The 15762-nt window shown below is 36.1% G+C and overlaps 1 protein-coding gene across 1 annotated transcript in view; it reads right to left on the bottom strand.

Annotated features, from left to right (window-relative positions):
• The window catches only part of ADGRV1 (adhesion G protein-coupled receptor V1), a 285251-nt gene extending 269710 nt beyond the window's left edge, over nt 1-15541 (bottom strand). Inside the window, 9 exon segments of the mRNA XM_074166892.1 lie at nt 616-945; nt 2334-2604; nt 3868-4433; nt 7622-7735; nt 9071-9175; nt 10325-10420; nt 11483-11632; nt 13387-13571; nt 15514-15541. Coding sequence (XP_074022993.1) covers nt 616-945; nt 2334-2604; nt 3868-4433; nt 7622-7735; nt 9071-9175; nt 10325-10420; nt 11483-11632; nt 13387-13571; nt 15514-15541 — 1845 coding nt within the window.
• Nucleotides 15542-15762: the final 221 nt, after the last annotated feature.

Raw genomic sequence — 15762 nt, 5'->3', positions numbered from 1 at the left:
TTTTTAGCCAGTTTTAATATGCAATGACAGAAGTTCCCTTCTTACAAACTCAGATAGAAAAAAAAAGGGGAAGAAACCCCAAAAGGGCAACAAGGAACATGATACAGAAAAACTGGAAAAAAGTACTTTTTAAGTTGTCTGGCCAAATTCATATATAAATGAAATATAATACATTTTTGACTACTTTAAATTTATATTTACTTGGTTGTCATTTCTAAAATTTGTCATGCTCTGTAACTCAACTTTAAGAACATTAATTTGGTTAAATTGGAAGCCAAGGGGCACATAGATGCCTCAAAAGGTAACTAACTTCTGCAACATTGATCTCATTATGTTGAATTCCACAGTTAAAACTTAAATCCTGTTACAACAGTCTATTTCTTTAAAATGGCATAATTAGCAAATAATGATTAGAAATAGAGCTCTTTATGGCATATATATGGAACCTGCCTCCAAATAAGAAAGTTTTCTTAGCTATAGAGCTCATGATGTTTTACTTTTGTTTTTTAAAAGGTAGGATCATTTTAATTACACAAAAAGTGAAGGAGCATCTACTAAATTATATCCTTTATATTACGTGGGCTAAAAAACAACCCCAAAACACAACTGAGATACCTGTATGAGGAAATGAGCACCATTTTGAAGAAATGCATCATTTCTTATTGGTATATTTAAAGTGTCTTGTGTTTTGCCTTCTGGAAACATGAGAATGCTTCTTCTAGACATATTTAGAATGCCATCTTTCGCTCTCCTGGGATCCAAAGCTCCAGCTGGAATATACAGTGTAGTATAAACCAACCGCACATCTCCAACTGTTCCTCTCTCCCTTGCAAAACTCAAGGATAAGAAGCGCCCCATTGGATTGCTTTCAATCTTCTGGTTCTCCAAAGGATAAAATTTAATTAGGCCATAAACATCATCGCTGTCCTGGATGTAAAAGAGAAGCTGCGAAACAGAAAACAGCATCACTTACTCTATAGCTACAGTTACTCTATACCATCGTTTTCATGCTTTCACGTCCTGACTGTCACCATACATTTTTCTCCTTAGTGAACTGGCACTCGGGAAAGAAATCAGATTGACAGCCCCAAAGTATTCTTTGTACACAAGCAGCACAACACTGACTGTGGCAACTTTCCCACTACGCATCATCCGTGTGCCAGAATGAGCTCTGAATAACTGATTTTTTGGGTCAGCAGCCAAAGTGAATAATTTAAAAATGTTTTAGATTGTGAAAAATTTCATTTTATTCACCAAGTTTGTTCCAGCCATTTTTGAGAAAGACAAAGTAGGGACTTGAGTCACAGAACTGTCAGCAACGCTAGCCACCCTTTATTTAACAGTTCAGAGGTCACAGTCTTAATCACCAACCCCTCCTCTTGAAGCTGTTACTCTGTGTAAGACATTCCAATAATCATTAAGACAGCAAGTGAGCAAGGGAAAATAACATTCCTGCCTTCTCTTTGCAAGCTGTCACTCAAGACAGCATTTCTGCAACTCTGTGTATGTTGGGAATAATCTAAGCTGAATGCCACCGTATTAAAAAGGTCTGTCTTTGTATACTATAACCCAGATACTTTGAATATGGCTCCATATACTACAACTATATTCAGGGTGAATTTGTTTGATTTATATTCAAATGGCCAGCAGGGCGAGGGGGGCTATTCTGCCCCTCTGCTCCGTTCTGGGGAGACCCCCCTGCAGTGCTGCCTCCAGCTCTGGGGCCACCAACATCAAATGGACATGGACCTGTTGGAGCGGGGCCAGAAGAGGCCACGAAGATGGTCCAAGGGCTGGAGCCCCTCTGCTGGGAGGACAGGCTGAGAGAGTTGGGGTTGTTCAGCCTGGAGAAGAGAAGGCTCCGGGGAGACCTTAGAGCCCCTTCCAGTCCCTAAAGGGTTTCCAGGAGAGATGGGGAGGGACTCTTGATGAGGGAGGGGAGCCATAGGATGAGGGAGAAGGGTTTGACACTGAAAGAGGGGAGATTTGAGATGAGATCTCAGGAAGAAATTCTTTGCTGTGAGGGTGGTGAGACCCTGGCCCAGGTTGCCCAGAGAAGCTGTGGCTGCCGCATCCCTGGAGGGGTTCAAGGCCAGGTTGGACGGGGCTTTGAGCAACCTGGTCTGGTGGGAGGTGTCCCTGCCCAGGGCAGGGGAATGAAACTGGATGGTCTTTACGGTCCCTTCCCACTCAAACCATTCTGTGATTCTACAATATTCAAGATCAAACCCTTTAGCCAGTTTGGCCAATCAATCAATGTTATCAAAACTGGTGAAGTCTCTAATTATTACCTATTATTACCTATTCCAAAAGAATTCCAAAAGCAAACTTACCTCAGATGGTTCGCTGACTTCTGCACCTCCCTGTATTGTATGAGCTAAGAGTTTCAGAACGTAGGGCTCTGCCTCTTCCGGTAGATCATCATCAATAATGTTCAGAGGAAGTGTTACCAGCATCTCTCCTTGATCAAAACATATCTCCCCGGTCTCTGGAATGAGGTCTGCAGTCACGGGTGAGGGATCACTGCTATTTCGGGTTATAACCCAAGTAATGGAAACTTTTCCATGTGTTCCACCATTTCTTACAATCGTGATCCCGTCAAACCTATGGGTTTGAATGGAAATAAAAACCCCACAATATAAAATAATAATTGATATTGGCTTGCTTAGTTGTCGATTCCCTGAAAGATTTATACAGATTTCATTGGAATAAATGTTAACTGCTGCAAATGACATTTGAGTCAGGGCTTAAAGTCTGTGAAGTCATCACACACATCTAAGGCTTCTCTTAGAGTGCTTATTCATGAGCTCTCTGTAATGTCTCTAAAGATATTTGTTTGAACCTGTTCTGTTTACAGTGAGAAAGGTAATGAGAAGTGAAGATTTGGCACATTTTACATTTGTCTCGAGAAATACATATCCAATTTCAGAAAACTTTTTCTCTATTAACTTTCCACACCATTTTATAAATGACATCAAAATACGACTGTCAGGCATGAACATTTAAATAATGATTCTGAAAGAACTATTTGCCTCTGTACTGAAATATTAAGTTATCTATATTTATGATACTGGAAATTTCTTGTTTCCTGCATCTGGTAAGCACATGATTACCAGAAAAAAACCTGGGAATCACAACTTAGAAAAATTTAGAAAGCAACATTTATTTCTTTACTGTGCCTAAGAAAGAAAGGTGAATAGTGTAGTGCTGGGCTTTACGTACTGTAAAATATTCTTTCTAAATTGTTCATAGTATGATAGCTTGATGCATTAGCTGTTTCTCTGGGGATGACCTACCATCAGTAGCTAGCAGTGAACATTTTTATTGAGACTGTCAATATTGTGTATCAGTCCTGCCAGTAAAATTTGTAGAGCTTTGATTTTAATCTCTCTGTAATATTACAAATACATAACTAGGAGACACTCAACAGGAGACAGGACACTCAACAACTTTTTTTTTTTTTTAGCCAGAGACTGATTTTATATATAGTAAATACAAAGATTTACCAGGGAAGGAAGCCAGAAATCTATTTCTGACTTGTATGAATGGCTGTGTGGCAGCATGACGACTTCACTGATCCTGCCTTTAGATTAAGGGGGCTGCAGTATTCTGATAACATGACTAAATATTTACAGTTTTTACATACAGTTCATAAATATCAAAATACTTCCTGTATAATCAGACATCGCCACTTCCTTGAAACCTTTGTAGATATAGTTGATAATATTAACAACATACTAAGTAATTTTTATATTATATTTTCACTAGTGAGTTTACAATTATTTTCAGTGAAATCCTAAGGATGTTTAACAATGCGAAACAAATCTCTTAAGCTGACTAGATACTAGATTTGAATATCTGTAGTACCTTGAAATTTGGTCTTCATCAATGACAACAGTCTGAGCAAACAGGATACTGTTGATTGATAGCACTCCATGGGGTTTATCGTTTGGTTGGATGGTGACGTGAACAACAGATGGATGAACCAAAACAGCATCTCCCTTCAAAGTGTCCTTAAGCAGCATAATCTGAAAGGTTTCAGCAATTTCTGGTATGGCATCATCAAGGATCTTAAATTTCAAATACGTTTCATGAACTAGAGGTGGGAAAACAATAGTTGTATTTGGCTGTAGATCAAGGAAGTCTATGTTGAGCTGCGCATGTGCTGTTGAATCCCCAGTTATGATGGCGTAACTGACAGAGACTTCATGTTCATCAGGTCCAATTAATTTTCCACTGACATCCTTACCACAAGTGACTTGAATTCTTACCACGTCAACTTCCTCAGGCACCATATAAGCACTCTGAACAAAACGCACAGGACTGTCATTCTTCTTAATGATAATCTGAACAGAACTTCTTGTGTTGTTGATTTCAGCCCCTCCCTCCACGCTCCTCAGACGAACAACAAACAATTCATCGTTTTCAGGTATCTGGAAAAATAATATTAACAACTGGGTGTAAGTCCCATTTCAAATACACGCAGAACACTCTTACTGAGGAATATGTTTTATATATTTTGCAGAAAAGGGAAATAATACAAACTTGACAGAACATTTCATAGGAAAACAAACAGGAGAGAAGTCTTGCTTTTAATTTGGCTGAAAATCCCTTCTCAAAAGTGAATGTTTCCATTTTCTAAAACACACTTCTGTGCTCTGGCAATATGAAAAAGGGTGGAAAGCCAAACAAAAGCGAAATAAAAACTAGGCAGGAATCAGAAAAAAATGGATCTTTCGAACTCAAGATTATGGCGAGATCCAAACTCTACTTTTGGAAGCCACCTCTATTTGGAAACAAGTGTTTCTCCCAGTTATTTAGATTTACATCTTGATTTTCTTATGTTGATACTGATTAACCTCTATGCATGGCTAAGAAATACAGGAACAACATATGGACACAACCTCTCTTGGCCCGTCCTTTCCTACACACCTGGAAAAGGAACATTTCCTATGTTCAAACCCACATCCCCAGGGAAAATATCTGTCACAGATCTGAGGAAGTGTTTTCTGGTGCTTAGCAATTAATCAGGTTTTGGCATTTCTACAAGATGGCTCTTTAAAGCTACATTTAATTTTTGCTATTTCTTCTCCAATAGCTGATGCCGCAGATAACAAAGCATGGCTTATAAACAGCAAATTACAGAATTTAAGGGTGAGAGTTTTGCTTTAGATTGCACATTTTATTCCCCTAAACCTATTTAACTGAAAAATTAGAGTATTTTCTTAATACATACAGGTAAAAAGTAAATCTTTAAAAATTTTTTATGATCTTTGCACCTCACCCTTAGAGTGAAACTAGTGGAAACTAGTATTATTTGCTTCTGAGAGGAATTCCAGGACAAAATTACTTATTTTTTGCTAATGGTGATACTCAGTTATAAAGTTGACAAATCCTTTTCATGCACTTTTGTTTACCGAGCTAAAAAAGTTCTGAAAACCCTGCTGTCTAATATTTCTTCTCTTTCACACTCATTTGTTAATTGGCCACCCTCAGATCCTTTTCTAGGGTTAAGACATTGGGAATGCAACCGCCTTTATAGCAGATGCCAATTCTCTCCCTTGTTTGATTCCTAGCACTTAAACTTGCATAATCCTGTTGACTGATGGAGGGTTTTTTGTCAACATGAGATCTGGAACTTCTCAGTCACCCCTCTTCTATACTGAGGTACAACACAGTTATTTGCTTTCTTAGAATAGATGCTAACTTGTATTTCGTTCAGTTCACTAATTAATATACCATCTTGCAACATACAAATATACATTTAAGAGACAGTCAAAATATATTATTGTAGTTTACATGTTAGTATCTCCTATAAATGGACAGTCTGGAGTTCTTAATAGTATCATGATTGACCAATAAAAAAAAAACCAGTCAAACTTCAAAGACAACAGTATAAAGACTTTCCAGTGCTGGCTCGTCTCTTTCATTTTCTATTAACAATGTTTCCATTATGCTTCACTAAAAAAGTGAATTTATACAATAAGGGTACTATAAATGTGGTGCTATGGAGATCAGATCTGCAGTCCCCTAATTTCTGTAGGAAAAGTGCCACCCAATTCAGAAAAATACTTGTTTCATTGTTTTTTCTAACTTCAGATCCTAAAAGCTCAAATGAAGTTCTGAGACTAACACTGGATTCTTGTGAATTCCATCATCATCATCAATAAAGGTTTTTTACGCAAAATTTATCTTTCATGTATGCCTATGAATGTCTTCCACTGAGTGGACTAACACACCTGTACAGATCAAACTTTGAGAAACGGAACTTGGAGGGCATTTCTGAGAGAGAAAAAAAACAAGTCACATCCTCCCAAAAAGCCTAAATATTTCTTTCTGTGTATAAGTCACAGAAATGTTACCTCTAATCTGAAAGAGATATTTCTATGCGCCAGTCTGGCACAGCCTCTTAAAAATACCAGCAGAGATGTAGAAGCCCACTTTTTATAACTAACAGAAATATGCAAAAAATTGCATTGAAGTTGCTCATTTCTGAGACAGGCACTTTTTTTTCCTATTAGTTTTTTCTTCTGAATTTCTTCATTAAGTTTTTCTGTATCATATTTACTTATTTTGGTGCCTCTATTTCCCTTCTCATGCCCAAAAGAAAGAAAAAGCATGTGTAAGAAAAATAAAAAAGACAAATTGAAAAGTAGAATAATATGTTTTGTTTAATCCAAAACAGAAAGACATACACAAAACATATGTTTTTTTTTAAGACCCACCTAAAAGTTGAACATTTTTTTTTAACTATCAACTACTGTTCATGCTCTTCACAAGATAGACCGTTTCTTTCAACAATCTTATCTATTTTTAGAATTACTTTTAAAAATTCGTTTCTACCCTAAAACATATCTATATAAATACATATAAGTTTTTCAATCTATCTTTTCCTTCTGAATATTCAATCTGTTATTTTCTTTCTTTTGTGGCAAACATAACATTTCTGCTCTTCACATGAATGACGAGCCAACCAAGTTAACAAAGAATAAACTGGATTTTCATGCATTGTTAGCTGAAGGCAGGGGAGCTGCACAGGCACCACTGAGGACGTAATCAAAAAGCCAACATGTCAGTAATGTTATGATTGGGTTCCTTTTGCCTAAACAATTAATAACGACAAAAAGGAGAGCCTGAGTTCATTATGCAAACATAACCTGAATTTGCAAGGCAGACAATTAAGGAAAAGCAGAGCACATTTTAAAAGAAATACAGAAATGTTAAATATAGAAAGGACAGTCCAATAGATAATCCTAGATCTAGGTCAAGAACATCATCCTTGGCTGTACAACAAGGACCTCAGTATTACATCCAAAAAAATAATATAATGCTTCTCTGATTATTTGTACATTTACTGCAGTAGCATCTAATAGTTCTAGTCAGAGCAGCCAAGATATATTCAGAACATAAAAATATTCACCGATGAGAATTACAAAGGTAGCATTAGAAGGAGTAAAAATGAGAGCTCACAGAGCCAAAATCTAACATCCCTATATTAAGTAGAAGCATTTTTAACCTGATTTAAACCAAGCACTTTTGTGACTTATTACTCTAAGTCTCTGCAGAACAGCAGTTAACCTTCTACACATCCAAACCAAAAATGAAGTCAGCTTGTTCTTACCTGATCATCAAGCACTGTTAAATTATAAATCAGCACTGATCTCCCAGGGGTAAACGTAATATTTCCCCTAGCTGGACTTAAGTCTTCCTCAGCTGGGTTTGGTCCATCTTCTATCTGCAAAGAATTCATTTTTATGATAAGAGATACACAAAACAGGAATGCAAACCTAGTACAAGTATAATAATCGATATACAGTGTGTGACATGCATAACAAATGACAGTCTATTCAGTCATCTCCTGCACACAGGCGCACACATTCAGTTGCGAAAATCTTCTCTTTCTTTGCCAGATGGAGTATGTCAGAGTAACCACTCTGAAAAAATTACGTATTCCCACAAAAAGAGGAAGAAAACTACTTCCATATAGGCCTATAAGGACTCTTTGGTGTCTATTGATGCCTAATTGGCTCTTCCACATAACAGAAAGGATATTCATACTAATTTAATTTAAATCACTATTATTTCATAATAAGTTCTAAGCAAAACAATAACAGTTACTGTTTTTTTTTTTCCTTTTCATCTTGACTTGTGAGATTAAGGATATTACATTTAATAGTGTGACCTGAGGACTAGGAAGCCACTTAGAGGCAATATGAGGTGGGTTTTTTTAGAAAATCTTGTAAATTTTTTTCAACATATGTACACAAACTACACTGGGAGGTGGACCTGATTAACTGTGCAGATAGCAAAATTTATTGGACCTTAAAACAAATAGATCTGCAATAAATTACACAGAGGACCTCATTCTGTACTTTAAGTATACATGCAATATTTAGAATACAATAAAACCCAGTACAAATCTTTTCAGGTTTTGACAGGTCTAGATTATACCCTTGATAATGCATAAAACCAGACAAATAATAAAGACATACCCATATGAAAGAATTTCTATTCAATTTTAAAGTATGTAATAGAATTGGAGCTAGATAAGAAAAAAAAAAACAACAATAAAGGCAATAACTGTATCCCACTCAAAGCAGGTACGTAAGGAACTGTCTAAATATTCAACATGAGTGGTTTAGTTTCTGAGGAATCAAACTGTAGTCTTACAGATACAGAATTTCAGTAAATACTGAGCTGTAATACTTACATGCTCAAACTTGGCACAAGCATTAAGGCTCCATATAGGCAAAATTTGAATATTAAATAAGACATCTCTTACACACTTAATACACATTGTTTTCTAGTAATACCAACTAATGCTGCCACAAATATCTTCCTAAATGACAGAAAATACTCAGTTTTCTCTAATATCTCTGAATTTTTCCTCAAATTAAACTCAGACAATTACAGTATTTTCCATTTAACAGGTAATATCTTTCCACTTTACGAAACAGATTTAATAAATGTGGACATAGATATTTTTCCCCTTTTTCACTTTTATAAACACTCTTATACATTACAGTTTCATCCAACAGACTAAGGTATGAAACCTTTTTGTTGAACTCACCTCAAAAGTTACGATGACCGTCCCGTAGGTTCCCCTCTCCCTAATTAGAGTGAGAGGCACAAATTCATTTCTGCCCCTGGGCTCATTCACCGTGATTAAGGCAGACTAATGAGGAAGAAAAGGGACAGGCAATCAGGCACAGATCAAATATCACAGCAGAAGGAAGAAACTGTTACCATAGAAATACCAAACTCCCACAGACAAGTTAATCCAATCTGCAAACCAGTCCACTGATGGCACACATTTCCTAGCAACCAATTAGTTCAGCTAATAAAAAGCATGAAGGATTTCAGATTAAAAAAATTATCATAAGTTATGCAAGGAGGGTGGGGGTTGTTTTGTAAATTAACATAGTCAATATACACAAAGCACTGGCATATTGGCACTGGTATTTATAGGAGCTCCTAGCCCCACTAAAAATAGGTTTTCTCCATTAAAATGTCATTTATTAGATAGGTAGCTGTAAATAGACTCTGTCTGTCAAACTGTTGTAGGTGAAAGATTTCAAAGAATTACATTAATTCAGGGACCAGCATGACTTAGTGCTGTGGTGCTAAAAATGTCTCATGTTCTTGTGCTTTTTCAGGAAAGTCCTCCACAAAAATTGTATTGCCATAATGCTGGCGATAAGCTATAGCTTCTCTTTCTACTCACACAACCTCTGTATTATTGCAAATATCCTCCACGCCTTTAGGGCCACACCAATGTCTTGTCACAGAAGGTGTTATACAATGCATATATCATGGTAGTGTCCCCTCAGCTTGAGAATATAAGTATTAAAATCCTCACTAAAGATGGAAAAATGTGAATATTCTCAAGATTTCCCAATCACATCTTTAACTCCTCACTTCTTCCATACTATATTAATATTTACTATATATTAATATATATATTAGTATATATTAATATTAGTATATATAATATAATATATTACAGATGAGGGGCAGTGAGACTGAACAACTTTTTAGAAACTTTATATTTAAGATGAGCAGCATAGATATTCATCCAAGTGTGAGCGTCTCAAGCTACGTCTCAACACCAAAAAGCATACAGAAGTATTAAAGCTGTATATATGTATGAATTACATACATATGTATGAATTACCTCTAGAGGTGTTTTCAAAGATGTAACTCAGCACTTTCAAGGGATTTTCAAGAGATTTCAGGGATTCAGTTGAACAACTAACCAGCATCTTTGAAAATTTCACCATTATGCTTTATAACATTTTCACATATACCATATAAAAAGGCATACCATGTTAAAAGAAATTATTCCAAAGGCATTGTCATTTGATAAGATTGTTACAGTGACAGATTTGGGTGAGCCAAGCTTTATCCTTGCAGACGGTTTCTAAAATTAACAAAACAAAACAAGATATTAAATATGGTGATGGGCAAAAAATACACATTTTGATTTTGCTGTTTTTTAAAAGTAAATATTAGCCTATGACAATCTGTATGTCTCTTTATTATAAATTACAATTGAAATTATTTAAAGCAATAGAATGCACCAAAATAATTCTCAATTACTGAGGAAACACTCAATACAGCCAAAACCAAAGTGCTTGAAACAAACTTTGTAAATGATGAATCATAGTTTGGCAATCTATTAATGACATCATAGCAAGAGGGAACTAGGCATGAAGCATTTAGCACTGCCAAGAGCTCCAAAGTTATTCTTTTTTTCCCAACACTGAAACTTTGAAGCTACTATACTGAGATATCACCTAAAGGAAATGAATCTTTACAGTGTTGTGAAAATGAGCTACAACATTTACAAATCAAATTAAGAAGGAAGGGAAAATAGGCACTTTTACATTCACTGCAAACATCCCCTGGGATGTGTAATAATTGGCAATAAAAAATAGAATTTATCTTTACTGAACTGACATCAAAAGTCATGAACTGTTAGCTAAAAAAAAAGCGAATGTGAACTCTTCTCCTGTAGCATGACTTCTGTGAGACAGAACGGTATGAAGAGACTTATTGATAAGTATTTAAAAAATTGTTTGTTTGTTTTTAGCTGAGTCTCATATATCCTCTGCTTCTGGAGGACTGGAAGTCATCCTCTTTCTTTTGCTACTTCCACCCTCTCTTCCAGCTACTGTCCATGCAACAAAACAGGAAAAGGTGAGAACCTCTTCACAATTTCAGTCTTCTGGCTTCTAGTAGAACCTTCAAGTGTCCAGAGCTGAACACAGTGCCCAGAATCATCACATAGAGAACCCACAGGAATGGAAAAACCTTCTAAAGGGCAGTAAGCACCATCCTGGCTAGTCTCCAAATTTTAGTTCCTACCTGTTTGTACTCGGACTCACAAGCAGCACGACTACATTGCTATCTATGGAAGACCATTCATTTTTATCAGATTACCCACCATTTTCTGGGGAATAGATAAATTGAACAGACTTACTGGTAGAGTCAAGTAAAATGTGAATGTCTCATCAGCCTCTGGAAGATCATCATCACAGACAGAAATATACACTGTTCGGTTTGTTTCTGTGTCTGGTATAAATGCAGCTGCGTATGTGTCAAAAAAGTCTCCTGTGTCTTCTCCATCAATCTGCAATAAATACACAATTGAATGCCACCTCCTTCTTCCTCCACTGTCTTCTATAACATTAATCTGGACTCATTTAACAGACTTAAGACACTCTTCTTTGCAGGTAATTCTTCCCGCAATTTCCCCTACGACACAGTTAATTTCTGGACAGAAGGTAGAGATAACAGTCCCTTGTAGCCAGGCTGAGCAACCAGGAAACAAACAAAAAAACCCAAATAAAACAAACATGACACCTTATTCAGAACCATTTATGACTTCCTTCAATGCATCTGGGTATCTTTTGCATAATGCACCATATGAACTTTTTTTTTTTAATGGAAAAGCTATTCCTAGCATAGATCTCTATACGCCATAATATCCTACCTGAATTAAACTACCCTTAAAAGCTAACTTCCCTCTGCCTTCCTGTCTGACTCTAGGGACTAGAGGGAGCCGAGGTGGTTAACCTAGATTAACATTTTAATTGCCAAAATCGGCAAGAGGAATTCTTCTATAATGAACAGTCCTGCTTTCATCTCAGTCAGCAACAGAAAATCCCCTGATTCTGCTGTAAGGGTGGTTACAGGAGAGATTACAAAGGCAGTGTCAAGACTGAGGTTAAGTTTAGAGTTCGAAGCTCAGACTAAATCGTTCAGCTATTCTGAACCAGAATAACTGCCACACCTGGATCTACCATCCTTAAAGGCACTAAAGGTTTGAATGAAGGCTAGTCTTCGTTTGAGAAGAGTGAAATTAGAAGTTTAATGAAGAGGAAAAGCATCGAAGGTATTTTTGTGGCTGTCATCTGGTATTGGATACTGGCAACTACTTTTTATGTATCTGAGCCAACACTAGACTTACCAAAAAGCTCTTACAAAACCAGGCTATAAGCATCTTCCTAAAAATGTGCTCAAAATATTCATGTTAGAAACAAAATTTTGAATTTCAGGTCCTTAATAAGTAAAATAAGTTAGTCTGCTTGTTGCACCAGTTTCAAAGTACAATCACATTTTCTCAAGGTTTTCTCCTCAGAAGTTAATAAAGTGTGAAATCCCTACAGATCAAGTTCTATTCCTCGTAATTTCTACGAGATGTATTTTCCATATTTAGTTACAGGAGAATAAACCAATATGCGCAAACACAGATAGCTTCTTTTGTCTACAGACTGCAGCAATTCGTTAGCAGTGCATCTCCTCTGAAACACTGCTGTGTTCTCATGTGGTACTCGTACCACATGCCATCTTATGCCATACACATATGGTATAGCACACTCTAAAGGGTTTAAACTTTTAAAGGGAATACAATCAAGATCATAGCTAATAACAGCTAAGAAATAAAGAAAAGAATGTAAAAATACTAACTCTTATCTCCCCATGAATTTAAATATGTAATTTTTAAAATTCATATGGAAACTGGACTCAAACAGTGGAGTAACTATTAAACTGCAGGTTCTAAAGTAATCCCGAAAAGGAAAAATTGCTATATACCCACATTTTCCGTATGAACTGACAGTCACAATCAAAATCAAACAAGTATATCAGTTTGTACTTCCACCTGAGCACTAGGAGCCGGCTCCTTGAGGAGATATCATACAATTATTTTTGAAATCATTGATGCAGCCATCAGGAAGTTATGCAGTTACAGAAAATGGACGTTTCTTCTTCAAAGTGAAATATCACCCTCCCTTTCATTGGCTTGATTAAAGCATAGGCAACATTCAAAACTTCAGAAAGATATTCATATTTACTGAGAATATAACTGGCATAATTTCTTACCGACACAATTGCTGTGATGTTAGCAGGCTTCCCTGTCCTCTCAATTACAAGACGTATAACAGTTGTACTTGTTTCATTAACTACAAATTCTGTCTGCCCACTGAACTTCACTTCTGTTTCTCCAGATGTGAAATGAATGAGTAATGCTAAAAGCAAATGAACTAATAAAGAAGCAGAGGGCATCCCTACAGAAAAAGAAAAGAATAATTAAAAATAAATTGTGAATCTAAAATATATAAAACATTCCTGGCCGTCCTTACCAACCCAGTCAACCCTTCTCAACCCCTCAAATACAGTCACTACCTTGTGAGCTGCAGAAATGAGATGAAAACATGCACAGGTCTCAGCTATAATCAAGTCAGATAATGCAATTATCATCTACATCTAATTCTATAACTTTCATCTAGTGATTTTCTAGACAGTATCGACCAACATTTTTCAAGTGAAGGAATAAATAGCATCTTTCAAGAAAAAACAATGACATTGCCACAATCGTTTTAATTTCCAACCAACAACAACAAAAAAAAAAATAGCTTAAAGCTTGACAGTTCTACTTCCACTTTCTTTGCTCTCTTAATTCTCTTTAGAAATAAACATGAATTGGCAGGAAGGGTGAGGGGTTGGGTGTTTGCAGTCATCTCACAGACCATCTTCTGACATCTTATGGACCATGAAACGTTCTTAAACATTTCTATATTTACGTGAGAGTCTTTTCATGGCTTCTCTTATCCCATGATTCTTTCACATTTTCTTGTCACGGAGAATCACTGTGGCACATTTTAATGCCATTGTAACCTTTGTACAGCAAGACCTTTATTTTCATTTGTTTCTGCACAATGTCTAGTTTTCTTTTCCATCAGGATAAGGCAACTTAAAACTAAGGTGGTTTATTTCTCTTACATCAGAGCCCAGTTATGCAATGCAAAATAGAAGTTTAAGTTCCAGTGAAATCATCAGGTGTTGATACTGATAGAGATGCGTTTTTAAGAGGCTCTGGCACAACAAATTGGAAACAGCTGCCGTGTTATGCAGAGGTTTATATTGCACAGTGCTGACCAGGACTGGAAACTTGGATGCTGGATGGAACAGATTTCTGTCAGAAGGATCTGAGCAATTTTTGAACATGCCAAGAGAACAAAGTTTTGGTTCAAACAACAAAAAGCATTACACTGTGGATCCTTAATGAAATTAGTTCTTTTGGCAAGTTTCTTTTAATTTATAGGCACTATTTTATAATGTCAGTTTTAAAAATTTCTGTACAAAAGTTACAAACAATATTTGTGTGATTACACATATAAACAAAACGTCACTTTGCTTCAGATTATGCTTCCAAGTGCTATGCTTATCAGACAAATCTGGTCAATGACAGTGGCATAAACTGTGCAGAAAATATTATATTAATATTGGCATATCAATAACATTTAAGCTCAGCCACATTTGCAAAGCTCTTGTCTCCATTATTTATGAGTGACAGTAAAGGAATATTAAGTCAGAAATGGTCACTGAAACAGAAAATGTCATGCGTATGCTGAAACGTATTTTTGTAAAGTATGTGTCAAACTTGTAATAAGAACACATTTGATGTGATTCTAACTGTTTTATGTACACAGTCAAGTAGCTTTAATCGTACACTGAACAGAGAATAAGACTGCCTTCAAACCACTAAAACTGACACAGCTTCAGAAAGACTTCAAGTCTTTGATTCTTCTTACAATAAAATCTCTCTGGCCAAGGGTCAGTTTTACATTGTGAAGACTTGAAATCAACTGCTTTCAGGCAAGTTAAAGAACAAAAATTATCCACAGACTTGATGTATTAAATGAGTTATAAGTACAGTCAAGAAAACTACCAGCATCTCTCAGAATTCCTAAAAGCAAAGTCTGGTGAGATGACAAAATTAGGCAATTTTATTCACTTTTAATAAAAAATTCACCTAGCTCTACTGAACATCACTGAGGGAACAGGCAAGCAACAATAGTGCAAAAAATCAGGACTAATCATTTTCCCCATGAAAACAACTACCTATTTTACAGCCTATTTGAACAGTGTTTTGCTATTTCCAGCAAAAATGTGACACAGTAAAATAATCTTGCTGTAGAACTTCACATTGCTATAAACTTTTATTACCATGAACACAGTCCTTCAAGATATCCATGGCTCCTATTGAGAATTCAATGCCTAATAGACTTTCAGGACCATTGCTTGAGTCCTACATATTTATGTAGTTAGTAATTTTAGTGCAGAAAAAGCTTACAGTAGGAAGGAAAGATAAAATACATATACAGAAAACCCCTGGGAATTTAAAACTTTCAGCATTTCCAAAGCTGACTGTACTAACTTGCAAGATGTTTTCATTGGTTTTACGTGGAAGTGCTC

The sequence above is a fragment of the Numenius arquata genome, chromosome Z (assembly GCF_964106895.1).
Source record: "Numenius arquata chromosome Z, bNumArq3.hap1.1, whole genome shotgun sequence".
Classification (NCBI taxonomy): domain Eukaryota; kingdom Metazoa; phylum Chordata; class Aves; order Charadriiformes; family Scolopacidae; genus Numenius; species Numenius arquata.
The sequence above is the reverse complement of the archived record's forward strand: the minus strand, read 5'-3'. Positions and strand labels throughout refer to the sequence as shown.